The sequence below is a fragment of the Anopheles arabiensis genome, chromosome 3 (genome assembly GCF_016920715.1).
Source record: "Anopheles arabiensis isolate DONGOLA chromosome 3, AaraD3, whole genome shotgun sequence".
NCBI lineage: Eukaryota > Metazoa > Arthropoda > Insecta > Diptera > Culicidae > Anopheles > Anopheles arabiensis.
In genome coordinates, this window is record NC_053518.1 from 73,194,864 (window position 1) to 73,213,241 (window position 18,378).

Consider the following 18,378-nt stretch of genomic DNA (forward strand, 5'->3'; position numbering starts at 1 on the left):
GCGCGCGTGAGTTTACGGCGAGTTTGGTAATTTCACTAAAATGAAAGACCCATGTTTTGGACGGTTTTCCTACAGGATCACTGTTTCCTTGCACGATACTTTCACCATCGTGTAGATCAAAATAAATGGACAACCATTTTCGTTTTACTAGGTCTCTTCTGGCAATGAACGTAATGGTTTTTGCGAGCTCAAAGGGTACACTTTTCACACATACTGCCAATTGCAATTGGTAATATGTTTTATTTGTTTTTTGATTAAGATTAACAGAAGTGTGTTTAAATGGATGTCTGAGAAAAAAAAAACTGTAATCTTTAAGAACAATTTCCACTTGCTCAAAGCAAATCGATTTGTTCTGTTAAAACCACTCTACTCCAATGTACAATGGTAACTAAAAATATCATATTAAAATCCCTCATTTTCTTCATTCCTTGATTTAAGGGATAAGCAATCGCTTTTCATTTCATTTATCGTAGGCTCCTAAATCCGAAACGAACCAAAATTCTGCGCCTATTCCATCATATCGCCCATCTTGCCAGGGTTGTTCAATATTCTCCGCGTAAAACCGATTAGCTTTTCCAATTCAGCTTTGCCGAATGCCATTAACGCGGATTATCTGAAATGGGATTGATTTTATCCGCCCGATCGACTGACCAAGGCGGTGGAAGGAATTTGCTTGGATTTGAGGGGTCCGTACGCAATTGTTTTCTATCGCGCGTTTGTATAATTGCGTTCTCGGTGTAAATCACTTTTCAATAGCAAGTGGGTGTGAATTACTTACACTTTGGAAGAAGTGGAAGTTGGTTTGATTAAATCAGTTGTTGATTAGGTTTTGTTTCGTATCGAGTTTTCGATGGTTTTTATGCGAAATAAATCTAAATAAATACCAGAGTAACCAGTAAAAATCTCGGTACAGTCGTCGGTAAAGTAAAAATCTAGTGGTACAGTCGTCATCTCGTACGATGTTACAACAAGCCCGTCATGGGTTTAAGTCCCGAATAGACTCATCAGATACCCTACAGCGTATACTCGCACTACTTCTCACAGAACGTATACCCTGTGGTACTGCTGATCCAATCCAAATACGAGGTAACTCTCGTGTTCACACTCGGGAAGCTCGATGCGCAGGCCACACCGAACCCTACCACACCGATACTGTAGACCAGTTGGCTGTTCGGATCGGTATAGTACAGTGGACCACCCGAATCATTCTGGCAGGTATCATTACCGGCAGCGAACGTACACATCTGCGACGCAAGAATCGTCCGGAAGAGCTTCGTACCGCAGCTGGTGGACGACACCACGGACAGCGTTGTCTGCAGCAGCTCTTTCGACGATGGAGCACCGAAGTCGATCGCACCCCAGCCAAGCGCACTGAGCCGTGCATTCTCGAAACTAGACGTACCGAATCGGAACGGAAGACACACCCGACCGACGCCCGGATTGAAGACGATCGTGTCAAACGTTTGCACCAGTGCGATGTCGTTCGCTTTGGATGTTGGATTGTAGCTGGGATGCCTTATGAAGGTGGACACTGATAAAGGTATTGATAAAGAAGTAAAGAAGTAAAGAAGTAAAGAAGTAAAGAAGTAAAGAAGTAAAGAAGTAAAGAAGTAAAGAAGTAAAGAAGTAAAGAAGTAAAGAAGTAAAGAAGTAAAGAAGTAAAGAAGTAAAGAAGTAAAGAAGTAAAGAAGTAAAGAAGTAAAAGAAGTAAAGAAGTAAAGAAGTAAAGTAAGAAGTAAAGAAGTAAAGAAGTAAAGAAGTAAAGAAGTAAAGAAGTAAAGAAGTAAAGAAGTAAAGAAGTAAAGAAGTAAAGTAAAGTAAAGAAGTAAAAAGTAAAGTAAAAGAAGTAAAGTAAAGTAAAGTAAAGAAGTAAAGAAGTAAAGAAGTAAAGAAGTAAAGAAGTAAAGAAGTAAAGAAGTAAAGAAGTAAAGAAGTAAAGAAGTAAAGAAGTAAAGAAGTAAAGAAGTAAAGAAGTAAAGAAGTAAAGAAGTAAAGAAGTAAAGAAGTAAAGAAGTAAGGAAGTAAAGAAGTAAAGAAGTAAAGAAGTAAAGAAGTAAAGAAGTGAAGAAGCAAAAACTAAAGAGCTACTTAAAAACTAATGATTGAATGAACTTAAAAACTAATCAAATTATGATTTGAAGAGCTTTAGAATAAAAGCGTTGATAAAATAAATAAACCAATGAAGATTAATACTATTTGATACTTGGGCAACCATACGCATTACAATCGGCGCTTTATTTTATTTATCTTACATATTATTCCACCACTTGCTTCAACCTAAACCTCCTTTATCATCATCCTAGTGTAAGCCATGCCCTGGTGCGAGCTCTTGAAATGATACCACGAGATCGACTTCACATCCACCGCGTTCATGAACCGACCGTTCAGATTCGAATGGTGGCAGTTGTTGTACCACCAGGCACCCTCGCACGTCACCGCACAGTTTGTGGGTGCCCCGTCGTTATCGCGATCCATCGTCGTGAACTTGTGCCCCTTGTGGTACGTCAGCGAGTCGCCGCCAGTGCCGCTGTACGCGCCCAGCTTCTTCAAGCTGTACATCTCCGCCTCGCTGCCAATCTCAAACTCCTTGTACCGAGCGTACCGATAGTCACCGGCAAAGTCTTCCACCTCGATCAGCAACTGGTACGGTTTGACCGACGTCAGCTGATGCAACCGTTCCAGCCCAATCCAAAACTCCTGATCGACGTTCCCGAACCCATCCCGGTACTCCGTCCAGTTGCGGAAGAAATCGAGCGCACCCTTAAACCGATGCTGTATCACCAACCAACCACCGCCGAACTTGGTCTGCTCGCAGTGCGCCGGGAACGGTTCCACGTCGTTGCTCGCCCGCAATAAATACTTGCCCGACATCTTGGACGGCTCATCGCGGCACGATTCGAACGGGCCCTTGTGTCGCATACCCTGCAGCTCGAACAGGGAGCGTGCATTGGGCGCAAGGCCCTGCCTCGGCGCGAGACTGAACAGTTCACTCCGCATTTGGTCGTGGTTGGAGCAGATGGTTTGGCGAGATAGTATCTTCCAGGATTGGGCCTGCAGCGCGGTTAGATTATTGCCGACCGCTTGATCCAACCGACTGATCGCCCACAGCATGCTGCCGAACACTTTCTCCAGATGGGCCTGGTTCTGTCCGATACCTTCGCTGTGCTCCTTCATCACAAAGTCCATCTCGAGCAGCTTGTACTGTAGGTAGTCCAGTTTGGCCATTATCATCTCAAACCCGTACCCGGTGGAGCTCGGATCCGTAGACTTCTCCGCAGGAACGGTAGCTGTATCATTGCTTCCAGCCACACTCACGCACAGCAACGACAAACACCAGCACAACACAACCGACAGCACATGAGAATACATCTTAACCCGCGCAAAGTGATGTGCCGCTTCCAATCCCGCACCAACAGCAACTGATGAATGTTTGCGAATATCTTAACCCCTTTTATACTCGTTTGATTATTTTTTGCGTTGTATTTGGCGAGCGAAAAGCCCACGAAAAGATTGATAGAGTAAAATCCCCGTTTTGGCTGGCGACCGGTTTGACCTCCACCACGCTAAACATCTTTGATAGACTCTTGCGCATGCTGCACTTCCGGCTTGCGTATGGATACGGTCAGACAGAAATACATGTGATGACGACACAACGCTATACGCTCCAGGGGATTTTTATCAGCCTCGTTTTACCCGACCGTAGCAAAAAACGTCCCCGTTCATCGTTCATTGCATCATGGTTGAGGCGTAATTCCAAGACGTTATGCGCCCGACCCTGTAGGCTGGTTATGTTCGCTTGCAGAATGGAATTTCTGGTATCTTTCAATTCTGTCCGAATATTGTGGTCAATTTTTGGAATCCGGGATAAGGATCAACGCTTGAAAAAAAGGTGTAATATGACACAACGATCCTTTTTGTGAAAACATTATTCAATCTCCTATCGTTTACCATCTATTCGGGGAGGTTTAAATGAAGGACACTGTTTTCGGAAATGTTTTAAATGCCAACCCGTTTTGTTTGCGTATCGATGTGATACGCGCTGAAGTAAACGATGCTCTTTTTGCTTACAGTTAACCTTTGAAGACGTATTGTGTAACTCGCTTGATGATTCTTCGCAGCTTGGCAGTTCCGCTTTGAGCCGTATTAGTGCAAAGCATACTGTTGATGTTGTCGCATCCCTTTTAAATTTCGCTATTTTTCTGTATTGCTTTAAGAAGGCTATTTTGGAAGAACTTTGTAAAAACTATTAAACATTTCGTAAACTCTACATCATATCATTGATATAATCACAATTCTTAGCAATATTGCTGCAATATTCGTAATCATTATACATCACTACTGCTTCACAGCGATTGTATTTTAAAATATATTACAACTATTTTATTGAGGTTTTGATGTTTCTCTCAACATCCTTAGCTCGTTTAGTATCATTTCGAGGTTCTGCTCCACACCCTCTAAGCGATGCTCAACCGAGCCCACGTTCTCCTGGCGCAAGTGTACAGTCCACATCGACTGGTTCACTATCTGATCTAGCATTCCCTTAAACACCCTGTTAAACAAACTATTTGTACTGTACTTTCGGATCGATTCGATCGAACTGTACGTTTCATTTTTAGGCACACCATTTTCGACATTGCTGGCAGTGCGCTGTTCCGACAGTCGCTTTTTGCACTCGAGTATGTACGAACATCCGGGCCTGATGAGAATCTCTTGCAACGGCTCATCGTAGTTAAATAGCTGCATATTTGGAAACAACCATTTTCCGAAAGGCCCGAGGGATTGACTGTAAAAGAAAATAAAGCAATCAATCGATTATAATATATTCAGAGCAAGGTTTGAGAAAGGTTTGATTCTTGTAAAGCAACTGAACGGGGACACTTTTGTACCGACGAATGAAGTTCATCGGTAGTTTTTGCTTGCCATCTGCATTTGACGAACTGCACTTAAACTATTTGATGAACGCAGTCATCCTACCACTTCAAATAGCTGTACGAACTGATCAGTACTCACTCATGCTTCCCATCTCTATTTCAGCAGTAACTTACGAAGCACAGAAAATACTTACAACAATGTAAATGAGTTTAGTACTTTCAGGAACTTTTCGTGTCTGCATATAATGTGCACCATCTCAATGATGCCAACCACCTCCGAATCTGCTTGAATGGCCTACAAGGGAGGATAGCAGGAATAAGTATTAGAATTGCATTATATAGCTATCAGTTATTATGAATTGAATGATCTAACGCATCCTTACACCTTACGTACCGAGGTATTGCTGACCGCCAGACCATTCATCAGATTGTTTATGACGATCGTCACAAAGAATACAAACAGTGGAAACAGCAAGTACATGGGCCACGATATGTTGAACCTAATGTCTGCCGCTTCAAACTCACCTACGTGATGCACACAAATGCTTAGAATTTGATGTTTGATTTGTGAAAATTTGAACTGTTCTTACCAGTAAACATTACGGCAGTTTTTAACAGTGCAAGTGGCACTTGATGAAAATTATTGAAATGATGCACTTCATCCACCGTGGTGGAGTTCTCGTTCTCATCCGCCCCGGGCAGTGGCGTACCTTCCCTCAGCCTAAACAGCGTGTAAAAGCTAAACGTAAACGACAGCAGTATGATCGAGTAGAAGCCCAAACACTGGACAAAGTTTTTCGTAACCGTCTTCAGCATGACCATGTTGGTGTAGATGGAGTTCACCGGTATTGCTCCAATTTGCAGCGTTAGCTCGATGCCAAGCAGCAGCAGCACACCGACCAGCACGATGGACCATGATTCGTTGGTAGACTCATTGAAGAACAGTACCGTGGCGGATCCAACGATAAGGACCAGCTCCATAACGTTCTCCATCGAGTCGACGTAAACGCGGGTGTTTATGAAGAACTGTACTAGCTCCCTTGCGGTCAAATAAATCCATCCGAAAAGTGAAAGCAAGTAAAGGCACAGTTTGAGTTTCGTTGATTCCTGTGCATAGTAGAACACTATGTAGATTGAAAACGATACGGCAAACATGCAGGCGAACAGTAAATTGATGTACAGGAACGAAATCAACCGCATCCACTTGAGCATCAAAATGCTCGCGATCGCCGGATGCCACAGCAGTTGGGCCGTGATTTTTGAGCAGTTTGCCAACCGTTCGATCGGCCGCATCTCGTCCTCATCGTAGAGGAGCATACGCTTTCCGTTCAGCTTCTGTGTCGGCGGTATAAAGTTGGCACAGTTAATGCGCACCTCGAAGTCTTCATCACCCGGCCAGCGGTCGTTGCTCGTCACGAACGAGTCGAGATGTTTCTGCATCTCGCGCATCAGCAAATTGCCGTTCAGATCTTCACCCCCGATGTAGGCACCGCGGCCAATCAGCAGCTCCTGCGCGTGATCGATCTTGTACTTGGCGGCATAATGCAACGCGCTACATTTCAGTCGATCGACCTTGTCCACGTCAACGCGTGGATCGTTCAGCAAAATCACCATACTGCGAAAGAATGAACAGTTGCCTTTGTCCTTGCACGATTTATGCTCCCGGCCGATTTGCTTCACGAGCAGGGATAGAAGCGGATCTTCGTTTACGTGTCGTACCGCATCGTTTGGGATGATGTTGAGCAACCATTCAAGCATTGTAATATTGCCTCGATTGCAACACTTGGCCAGCATGCCGGAAAGGAGTGAAAGATTGCCAACAAACTTCCCAGCAACTATTTGCCTTTCTAAGAGTTTTTCGGCCGCTTTCTGCCTTTCTCGATACAAAGCGATCGACAGGAATTCGGCACACTTTTTCTCATCAACCATGGAACCATGGTTTTGTTCACAGTAGCGCTCATAAGCCACAATAAAGTCTTCCTCAGAGGCGGCCATTAATGTATCCCTCAACACATCCAGCATAACGCTCCATGCAGCTACCGGTGGAATGACCGTGCCGGGAAACTGTTGCTCGATTGCTTTTCTTGCCTGTCCATCACGAAAGTCGACGTACACGTTGTAATTTGTCAAACAGTAATCTAATATGACTTTCCGCCAAGCGTCTTTGCCGGGTATTAAGAGTAACGCTATTGGTGAGACACTCTCCGAATCGGTCACGTTGATGTTGGCCTGATGCTTCAACAACAGTTTAATGCATTCGAACACTTTCGTATGATTTTCACTGTCAATTTCCTTAAACAGCATCTGCAAAGCGGTTTGATCCTCGTACATTTGATCCACTAGAATGCCTGAAGCATTGAGCAGCTCGGAAAGATTTTCGCAATCGTGGGATTGCGCAGCCAGATGGATAGGGCATAGCTTAGTTTCAAGGTTTTCCTGTGGAAAGAAACACGTTTAAACAGTAACTATCTAGCACGGCCACTGCCTCAACCTTACCTCTGTCGCAAGGGCACCACGCTTAAGACACGCCGCAATATATTTGGCACTTCCCGGAGTTTTACAGGCCAGCTCAAAAATTGAATAGTTTGAGTTGCGCATTCGCCCATTCACATCTGCACCATTTTCGAGCGCGTGGATGAATTGCGTATAATCCTTCTGTGCGAAAGGGCGCTCAGCATCCTGGAATATAAAATATGAAGGTAAAAGCAATACACATACACACAGTCACATGGTGGCAGAGGCTGAAGATCACTCTTACACTTGCGCTTTTATTGGTAAAATGGAACCGGTCGGTGGCACCCATTTTGCTGATCAGTGAGACTACCTATTCTGTTCACAACACTCGTCAATAGGCTAGACAACTCGGCTAGATCACGATGGTGTGCTCCAACGTGTTTGCCGGTTGCGAAAAGAATGACTGAAGTGCCGAGTGCAGAGTTGCTTTCGAACTCGCGCGCTTAATTTTGGGGTGATAATGTGCAAAAAATGTCAGTTACGTTTCTACCAAGCGTTTTCGAAGAAATAATACACTGATAACCGAGTTGAAGCTTGGCGCAGGTTCGATTGGCGCCTGCGTACAGGCAATGTTTAACACAATTTGTTTGTTGTAGTTTCTACGCGTCAACGTTACGATGGAATACGATTGGCACGCGATCACAGCGACTAGCGCAATAAATGGTACAGCTGCGCTGAATTTAAACAAAAAGCAAATTGAACGTACAGGAAAATTCTTTCCAATCACATATCATTGATTACAATTTAAATGCATCTGATAGATTATCAATCACGTTAAAATATCAAACGCGAACTCGTCCAAGCCTTTCGTATCAGCAACGCTTTGCGGCACTGTTTATTCATTGACGCTGCCTTTCAATCTGCTCACCGTACGCTGTGATTAGACGCTGAAACTGCGTTAGGTTACGCCCTTTTTGGGTGATTGATTTATTGCACTCCTTCTCTTGCTTTTTTTCTGTCGAATTCTTATCACCGTACTTGACTGTGACCCGCCAATTACAGCGAATTGACAGCAGACCAATGCTATTTCGGCTACAAAAATCAACAAAATGAATGTAATCTCCTTTTTTGCATTCGGTAACAGTGGTGGGTAAATGTGAGGAATCAAAATAAATGTTGAAAAAAATATCAATAGAATTCCATGTAACAAGCCAAATTGATAAGGACAGCATCAAAATGTGACATGATTCTAGGAAGCGAAACGAGGCGTCATCTTGCCTGCAAAGCGCCGTACTTTGCCGACCACTGAGCGTGACTTTTTTAGTGTTTTTGAGGGCAACATTGTTGCTGGCAAGATGTGGTGTGTACGTGACTAGAAGCATCTCTGTGTTTGTATTACGGTTTTGTTATGTTAAAATTATGACTTTTATATTGTTATTGAAGGGGCTACCTAAGCCATCGGGGAACAGTTTAAACCATAGTGCCTGGTTGTCCTGGCGTAATATGTTAGTTTTCGTTATTATTTACTTATATTCTGAACGACGCTATCTCTATCTGTTTCAATATGTTTAGAATCAATAAATCATGCAAGTTGAGCGATTGCTCTGCCGGGAATGAGCGATGATAATGCGAGCAACGCTCCGCATGCGCAGTGTTTAACCAAATTCTTACCATAACTATCAAATTATTTTCAGAGGCCCGTTGGTTGATCTCTACCCTCGGAATTTTCCTAAGTAATTTGTTTTATGTTATGTTTTTTTGTATTGGTTACTCATTTTAATCACCGCTTGCTAAACGCGTTAGACACACTAGCGAGTGTTGTGAATTTCTTTACTTTTTGCTCGTCGGATTCGTCGGCTATCAACAGTGACACTATGGCTCGATTAGTTCTAGTAAGAAAAACATTGATGAAAATTAATTTCATAAATATAAAAACAAACTCACCCCAGCGTCACCCAATAAGAACAGAAACCAAAGAAGAACTGAATAGTTTGCCGGCCAGGCAAGAACGCCATCGCTATAAAGCTACTCGAGCTGGAAAATCTCGTTACAAAGATGAAAATGACCACAAACCCGAACCCCGATATGATGACTTTCCTCGGTGTCTGTGTGTGTGTCCCATTCACTTTCTACCATCTTTTTGCTAATGCATTTTTAAAATTTATGTACACTACGCCCAGATTCCCGGCACCAAAAGGCAAAGAACGCCCCAACCCCGGAAGTAACGATGTGCGCCAAAGTAGCTGCCAACAGTAAGTTAGCGGACAGAACCACCGCACCACGCCACAGCCACACTATATTAACCGGCGGACGTGCCCTGCAGCAGGAATTATCCTAATTGAAATCGAACCTCCGGCAATCGGTGCCGGAAATTCCGCTTTCCTTGTAGTGCTTCTCCCACGCTTCTAGGGGCCAATCTAGATCGATCTGCGTGGCTGCCCACGGGCAGCGGGCAATACAGAAAAACCCGGAATTGAGATCGTTTTCTGTTATCTATTAGGTGTCCGGCACAAACAACAAAAAATGCACAGACATACTATACACAGGCTAGTGCAGGATAGCAAAATTTAAATTGAGAATCCAAAAACGCGCCCACAAACACACACACACACACAAGCAGAGACACAACCCAGACCGTAGAGCGTTAGAGATCATTATACAATCAGGCGGCGAACTCGCATCGCCCCCGAACGTTTCGTAGGTAGCGGGCGGCCAGTATCAGAAATTGAAAACCATCACACCCACACACACACACACACACACACACACACACACACACACACACACACACACACACACACACACACACACACACACACACACTCGGTGTATCTTTCACAGTTGGCCTGGTAGATCGCCGAAACGAGCGAACAAACCGCGCACTGTCTCTCTCGAGCGGCGAAGTAAAACCCGCGCAAAACGGCCCCGAAAGCAAGAAGCAAACACAGAAAGAAAAAAAAACAATTCAACCCAGGCGCAAATGGTAGAATTTATATGCATAAAATAGAGGAGAAAAGAAATAACAGTTGGGACTATTCTGCATATAAATGAATTATAGTCCGCTGGAGCTCCCTGCTACTCCCAGTTTCTACGCGTGGGGGGGTCTTTCGCCCAAAGAAAAAGGGAATTCCAAGATTCACTTGGCCTCCCCTGCCCGACGCGAATGGAACGGAATCGTCTCTAGCGCGGTGCTTATGGTAATTCATTGTTATCGGTGTTTTTATGCTGCGAGAAGGCGTAGTCTGAGAGCCATTCGGAGCAGCACTTACTAAGTGGCGGGGAGGGGCTGACCTGAACCGTGGCTGCCTCTTATCAGTGGTTTGTTTTGCTCCCGGTTCGACTACATTCTCGCTCTCACTCGAGTTGCATAATGGGAATTCGCCTTTCTTCTTCGAGTGAGGGCACTGGGTGTTGGAAGCATTCCTAGGGCAGACCGATAGGGCACAGATAAACACCATAAACATATGCTCTCTTTTTCTAATTGTTCGCAACAAATTTCCTGCCAAATCGATGTACCTGTTTTACACTAGTTCTGAAGCCATTTCATACATTCAATCAAGCAAAAAAAAAAAACAAACAAACAGCACAAAAACGTTCAAACAGACTGTTTTTCTCACTTCTTCAACGCTGACATTGAACGCTTTAGAGAATGCGTCAGTTAATGTTTATCTTAACCCGTTGGTCATAAAAAAGATGTTTATTTATATCCAATCAGGACTGTTCCTAACTAATGCTAAACTTAAACTGACTAAACCTATCAACCTAATCCTCTTGCTAGACCACCGGTTGCTGGATGCAGCGGTCCGTTTCCAAGATCGGTCCGCGTGTCGCATTACGTCTGCTCGCGTGTCGTCTGCTCGTAGCCGGTGTAGCGGCCCGTTGTTGACTGCTCGTGATCGGTGCGGAATGCCAGCTTGCATTCTTGCTTCCAGCAAGTCGGTTTAACTCCTCCCTTCTTAAATGGTTTTGCCCACTAAGTCTGTTGAGAGTATGGAACGTTGGAGGTATGCTGACGTAGGTTTCTATGCTGAAAACATACTGTCGGTTGGTGTAGGTCATTGGAATGCTGAGGTTGATATTTGGTCTTCTTATTCTGCTAATGAAACACAAAATAGATATTATTGTTATCATGACGATTGTTGTTAGTTCAATCAATCCAAAGATGTTAAATTTTTACCTGATGAAATTATTGATTAAACTGATGGTATGTAGCTTCTGGTGTAATGATATATTCTGAAGACGTTCAATTGAAGACTCGTCTTGGATACCGGCTGCTTTCGCGATGAGCCCAAGGGTTGAGATGTATGGTTTGCCAGTTATGGAAACTTCTGCACTGGGAAAAAGTTCTCCATCAATTAAGATATTCCAATTATGAAATTGTACAAGGTATGACCCATTAAGAATGTAGTGGATGTCACTGCAATTGGATGATATTTCGGCAGTGGCATTGTGAATTCACGACCGATTTTTCACAGATTCTTTACAGGGTTTTCCAGGGGCTCTCATAGTTGTGGGACACTTCCTAGACTCTTTCCCATTGGAAGTGAATTTCATACGTTGGAAATTGAACACTATGGCACCCTTTTTGGACAAGCTCCTTGGAAATTTCTATTGGATTTGTCCAACAAGAGTGCTAGAGAGTCCAATTCCCATTACATTAAGTTCATTTCACGCAAGAAAGTGGTTATAAAGTGTCCCACAGCTATGAGAACTCCTGGAAAACCCTGTAATGGATCACCGAAATGCAAAGAAAAACAATAAAATACAACGCGTTGATCTCGCAGTTGTAGCCTTAATCCAGTTTAGTAACTGTATTGAGGCATTAAAAAACATTAAAAAAGGTTCCGTGTTGCTTGTCGCTCTTTTCGATCGCTACTGGCTGTAACTCTCTCTCATCGTCGTCTTGGATTCGGTTTACGGGGCTTGTAACGAAGCTGTGGCTAATTAATCGTCGTTTAAGTGGCGGCTAATCTGCGCTGTCAAAGCTGCTTTGGCAACAGCCATCATTTAGTAAGATATTAGCTTCGTTAATTCGTTTGATTAATCATTTTAAACATACTTTTACATACATACCGTCCGTACGTTGCCCTTGAACTAGTTGTTGTTTGCAGCGTGTTGGTTCTTCTATATTTTTATGTATATCCAAATAGGACTGTTCCTGACTAATGCTAAACTTAAACTGACTAAACCTATCAACCTAATCTTCCTCCAGAATACCAGCTTGCATTCTTGCTTCCAGCGAGTCGGTCTAACTTGTCCTTTTAATGAAACCAAGCACACAGACACACACAAAGAAAAGCCAAAAAAACACCATCGAAGAGTTGTTGCATTTCATTTGCTTAAGCTTCGGTGTCTACTGTTTTTGTGCGCCGCTTTTGTGCTGCCACTGCACAGTATTTATTTTTCAATTTCCGTATCGAAACCGTTGCCAAAATGCTGTCGAGCCGGGCGACTGATTTATTGCTGCAACAAGGTCAACCTTTTAAATGTTGTGCGGTTGTGCCCGGGCACACAGAGCGACGCACAGCTGCCGGACAGTATGCTATGTGTAATCAAACCAGAGCAGCTCTGTTATCTATCTCACACCGTTCGTTACGGTTCCGATTAAATGTGTAAGCAAATAAAATGCTACCTACCTATTTCGATTGGGCTGCTTGATTGTTATGCAGCAGTAATGAGCTTCAAAATGATTCCCATGCATTTCTTATGAAAAGCATTTGCTGCTACTGCTACTGCCGCTACAAAGCACAGCCGTGTTGTTACTCTGCACAACAAAGTACATCAAACAAGCGGCAGAGATAGTTGCAGCGGAAGGTAAACAGGCCCCGGAGGTTGCGAAGAAGACGCCGCCTAATTTCTCCAGCTTACTATCCAGCAGGGCGTCCTTTGCTGCAGTGCTCTGCGTTCCATTCAATGGCGCAACGGTGGAAAGAAAAGCAGACAACACATCTGCAAGACATCTGGGAGGAATGCTATCTAATTTGCTAATATTTGACCAAGCAGCATTCTTCCTCCTCCTTCGCTCAAGTTCGCCTGTGTGCTTCCGATTGTGTTCGTATGGTTGGAAGTTCGTTCCTTTTTTCCCATCACTCACAAAAGCCCTGGATCGTTGTATCGTTGGATCGTTTTCTCCCTGTGCAAGCATCATCTCTGTGCAGCAAGAGCAACAAAAAACAGTACGCAACTCCCGTGAGAAGGGGACGCACATACTCCCACCTGCAAGCACAATAGAAGCTTGGTAGCAAAAAAGGACCGGAGACATTGGCATGATTGCATGATTTATACAAAGAATGACAGTTGCTTTCCGGATTTACATGGTCTACGGTGCCCATCATTCAAGCCCGGACCATGGTTGCTCTCACAGCATGCTCAACTAACCCCGCACAAAACGATAGCGGCCCAGTCAGCCCAGGGGATTGAATGGATTTCGTCCTGCTTTCGCTTTTTTTTTTTTCGTCATATTCTTTTGTGCTCCACCCTGTGAGTGTGTGTTTGTACGGAAAATTGCATTGAGTCCAGCGGGCAATTATGTTACGCAGAATAGGGCTCGTAAATTACTGTCCCCATGGATGAAGAGGATGCAAAGGTTAGGCGAAGCTTGTTCACTTTATGCAGTTTGGTAGGTTTTGTTGAAGTAGTAAAGGCGTATTGTGATGCACTTGATACGAAAAAAGCGAATCTTCTACACAATAAAATACAACTTACCAAGGAATTGTGGTGTGGTAACTGTTAGCAGAGATTATTTCTTTACAAAGCAGTACTATCCCGACGATAGCGCACAGCCCTGTTAGATTCGATTGCATACATTTAGGCGCATAAATAGTAATCACTCTCAAGGGCATCTCTCTTTTATCAGCTGCATCAGCCTTAAACCCCATTGCTCTCCTAAAGAGACTGCAGCGCACTGCTATCTCCTCCACTCTCTCTCTCTCTCTTTCAGCACGAAAACCGCGACTCGAAACCCCTAATTTCAAGACCCTTGCACAGCCGGCGCAATACAAATGACATTAGGCTTATCACCGAGCCCGGAACCAGTGGGAGCACCATATTAATGCCACCGTTTTGCAACCCTGAATCGGTTGTCCGTGGCACGCCGGATAGGGTGACAACAGCAAAACCACTCTCCAACTAATATCCTAACCCAGGCAGCTGTCTAATAGCTCTACCCGTGTACACTGTATTTTTGATCATTAGTTTGCCCTCTCGGATTGCAATTTGCTGTGGTTGCGGAACAAATACCATGTTGCCGGTTGATCATGTGCGTGTGTGTGTGAGAGTCGCTTTTGCCCCCTCATGTGGGTCTTTTGATGATGGTCTTCAGCGGGTGTTTGAATTTGCAGCGCCCAGTGTAGGCAGCGCAGTTCCCATTATTACTATTATTATATGCTCTATATATCTCAAAGCGAACGCCCTTTCGCAAAACCCACACTGGAGCTCACACAAATACACAACAATTCAAAGCCATCCCCAGTAGGTCGGTTTTAAAGGAAAACCGAGGGGAAATTGGAGTGGACAAAATACAGACTGCAATGTTGCAAACCGCCACCTCCTAGAGACAAGCGCTGACCACTTTCCGTTGCACAGTGTGGAGAGGGACTTTCGGAGCCATTCGATGGCACCCAACATCGTTCGAAAGGTGTGCATTGCTACCAAAGGGCCCACCAGTAGCTACTTGCACCCGAGATAGCTAATTAAATGGCTAAAGAGAAAGTATGGCTTTAGCTTCAGGAACGTGATACAGTGTTGGAAAATTTCGACCAGTTGGTAATTACGCTTGTCACACAGATGATTATAAATGTTTCAGATTAGGCAGTGAAAGCTTCCCATGACCAATGTGCCAAAGTTGTGGAAGGATAGTATTTGTTTAGTTATGGGAAATGAACTATCAACCATTTATTGGCATTTTTTGTGATGCGTTCATGTAAAAAGGTAAATATTTCTATTAAAAGGCAGCAATAGAATCGCTCAGTAATGTTAATCTGTTTCGCTTACATTTTATCGAGCTCAATTTCATTTTAACTTCACCACCATATTGAATGTTCTTTTTACTCCTCCTCTTCCTCCTCCTCCACCCATTTGCTTGATTATCTTTTAATTATATTGACTTGTCGGCACGGTCCAACGAATGCCGATTGCTTGATCTCAACAGAACCGGTCCTTTCAGCCCAGGTTTGCCTTTTCCCGTACATCGTTCCGCTTCATACCGTGTGGTTAATCTTGCAAACCCAATCCCTCTCCTTTTCTATTTTTCTCAAATTGTCTCCCTCTCTCTTGCGCTGCATGAAAGAGCTCCTTCTGTGGGCAGAAAGTCTACTCCAGCCCGGCGTGTGTACTCACAGCAAATTGGAATTGTAATGCTTCAGTGGCGAACGTAGCTCCGGGTTCGGTTGAAAAATGCTGCTCCTTTGATTAGCTCCATCGAATGAATCAGCTGAATCATCGCATTGATACAACATCATTTTTATCCGCCTTTAACTACACGAGAAGCAGCAGCAACGTGCAAGATGCTTACTGTGTGCAGCCAGGATCGCTCACAGGCTGCGGCAGGAAGTTGTTAGCTAGGCAAAATCCGTGTATCCGTGTGTCCCGCTCTGCTTCACTTTTCACAGAAGAAGGTAATGATGGAAGGCAGTCCATCAGTGCCATAACACGGATAACCACAATCCGGTGGCTTTCGGCACGGCTACACCGATGCACCGGATGGCCAGCGTGTGTAAGACCAGTCCCGGTCGCTTTTTCCGCTTGTCAAGATCGTACTTGGGCCGGAAGACTAACAAAAATCTTCGAGCCTGATCTAGGCGCTTGGGTACTGGTGAAGTTAAGCTGATTAAAAAATTGGATTGCAACACGGGGTAAAGAAGGGAGAGAGAGGTGGGCCCCAGACCGACCGAGCGATGGTTTCTTTTCAACTCAATCGCATAAATGATTGGCTTGCTGTTGATGGTCTTTTTGAGATTTTTTTCGAGATAGAGTCTTCTCCGATGTACCCTTTACTTACAGTTGAGTTTGAAACAGAGTTAGAATTTCTTTGTTCCCGTTTATGCATGAGGGGTGAGTAAGGGTGTTCTGAAGCGGTAGCGTTTGGCCGAAAGCTTACTTTGCGAAGAGTGCAACATAACTTCTCACTCAAATATAAGTATTCCTGAAAATCTTTTTGTTATCATTAAAAAATACACCCTTAATCTTACGACACATGCTGTATGAGAGGCTCAATATTTGCAGAAGTCATTTTGTTGATCTGCAGCTCTTCATGTCATCGATGTCACATCAATTCATCTTGAATTTTATGGATTTTCTTCGATTCACTACAGCTTACGAATGGACTCTTTATAATTTATTTCAAGCCACTTCGATTCGAAAATCAACTAACTGCATTGTTATAGTGATTCATTGGAAATTGTGAATCGAATCAACATGTTTTATTGCGATTTACTAGGCAAAATTTTAGAAATATTTTCAGTAATATTAATGAATCCATTTACCTCCTCTTGATTTTGATTCAGTACGATTCACAAAACGATTTATTAATCGATTGAGTACTTACTCCGAGTCAACTCAATTCTCCTGGATTATATTCACGAATCAATTTACTTTTCCGTCCATTAAAATTCACGCATAGATTCCCTGTGATTCAATTCCGAATCTATTTCACTTCGATTCGCAGACATTCGAGATTCGATTCAGAATAAATCTGCTTCTGAAATCTTATACGATTTACTTCTCTTTCTTTCAATTCACTGTGATCCAATTCGATTCAAATAGGTACATCGTTCTGATTTCATCATCACTCATCATGTATAGTACAATTGCATGCTATTGGATGTGAATATTCCCACTCAAAAGCCTATCCTTAACACACACCATGACAATAAGCTGCAGACAAAATCAAATACAATCAAATTATCATTCCTCAGCGAATGGCCCATCAATGAAGCAAAATCATCGCCAGAAGAGGAACAGAATCGACAGCGGGTGAGCTAGGTTTTTGCTTCTTCTATTTCCCATGTCCCACACTTTAATGACTTCACCGATCGCAAATGTGCTGCCGGCATGAGATGATCCACCCGACACGTGAACAGTACACGTCTACCGGACAACACATTTGCCTAAATCTTTTGCCGAAACACACACACACACACTCGATGGCTGTGTTTTTGCGAGCAAAAACCTTTGCGCGAAGGTGAAGCGGTTCCGCGATTCTTTCTTGTGTTTGTTTCTGCCACCGAATCCACGATCCTGGCGCACGATGCTGGACGCTCCATCAAATCAATTAACAGCCGGGCGAGCGCTTCGGATGGTGTGCCGAATGCATCCACTAAATTCTCAACACGGTGTGAAAATGCTTTTTTTCGCGCTTTAGTTTTTCGGGGAGGATGCTTTCGAGCTGTTGCTTGGGGCCAAGTCGTGCGGCCGCAGTGTGCAACCGTCCCAAAACAAACCCGCTACCGTGCTGGTGGTGGTTAATGGACAAAAGAAAGCCGTGCGAAGCTACAACCGCCGGTGTAGTCTTCGAATCGCTATCGGCAAATGTGTTGCTGATAGTTTTTTTTAGTCGCAGCTTTTTTGTCTCTCCCTTATGTCGCTAGATCATCATCTACACGGTTCGGCAACTGCACAACACCAGGCCGGTGACATCGAAAGAGCAGCGAGCTGAAGCGCGATTGTGTTAAAACAACCAACCAACAGGATAACACATAATTGAAACTGTTTCTGTCCCCCAGAAAGCTCTGTCGTTTGCTGTTTTGCTCTTATTTAGCCTTTAAAGCCTAGCACAGGGGCACAAAATACAAGCAAATTTAAAGCTTTTTTGGGGAGGGCAACATAATTTAGTCGTACATCAAACTGATGAAGCAAACTACAGCGCAACTTACAGCGTACATGCACCATCCAACCAAGCAGCTCGAAATCTCGACAATTTCAATCAAACGTCATCTTCACGTTGAGCACCGTAACAGTTATAGTGTGTCGATGCTCTAGTGCTCTCCCGAGAATATTCTCCACTTCACAAGAACCTAGTGCCGTGTGTGTGTCTCAGTGTCTCAACGCACCGTAC

General features: G+C 43.8%; 3 protein-coding genes across 5 annotated transcripts; all 3 read right to left on the reverse strand.

The window, feature by feature from the left end:
• Nucleotides 1-949: 949 nt before the first annotated feature.
• On the reverse strand, nucleotides 950-2,221 carry LOC120901175 (venom serine protease-like). Its single transcript, XM_040308885.1, has 2 exons — nucleotides 2,218-2,221; nucleotides 950-1,531 (listed from the first exon to the last, which is right to left on the reverse strand). Exons 1-2 carry the CDS (start codon nucleotides 2,219-2,221, stop codon nucleotides 1,032-1,034), a joined length of 504 nt encoding a protein of 167 aa, XP_040164819.1. The 3' UTR covers nucleotides 950-1,031.
• On the reverse strand, nucleotides 2,187-3,429 carry LOC120903228 (microfibril-associated glycoprotein 4-like). Its single transcript, XM_040312519.1, has one exon. The coding sequence runs from the start codon at nucleotides 3,367-3,369 to the stop codon at nucleotides 2,278-2,280; it is 1,092 nt and encodes a 363-aa protein (XP_040168453.1). The 5' UTR covers nucleotides 3,370-3,429; the 3' UTR covers nucleotides 2,187-2,277.
• Nucleotides 3,430-3,451: 22 nt separating this feature from the next.
• LOC120903227 (transient receptor potential cation channel protein painless-like) lies at nucleotides 3,452-11,054 on the reverse strand. 3 transcript variants are annotated; one of them, XM_040312516.1, is made up of 7 exons: nucleotides 10,842-11,054; nucleotides 7,630-7,827; nucleotides 7,368-7,550; nucleotides 5,462-7,307; nucleotides 5,266-5,396; nucleotides 5,066-5,166; nucleotides 3,452-4,783 (listed from the first exon to the last, which is right to left on the reverse strand). In XM_040312516.1, exons 2-7 carry the CDS (start codon nucleotides 7,672-7,674, stop codon nucleotides 4,381-4,383), a joined length of 2,709 nt encoding a protein of 902 aa, XP_040168450.1. In that variant the 5' UTR covers nucleotides 7,675-7,827; nucleotides 10,842-11,054; the 3' UTR covers nucleotides 3,452-4,380. The 3 variants fall into 3 exon arrangements, with proteins under 3 accessions (XP_040168450.1, XP_040168452.1, XP_040168451.1); XM_040312518.1 differs by lacking the exon at nucleotides 7,630-7,827; XM_040312517.1 differs by lacking the exons at nucleotides 7,630-7,827; nucleotides 10,842-11,054 and adding an exon at nucleotides 8,997-10,079.
• Nucleotides 11,055-18,378: the final 7,324 nt, after the last annotated feature.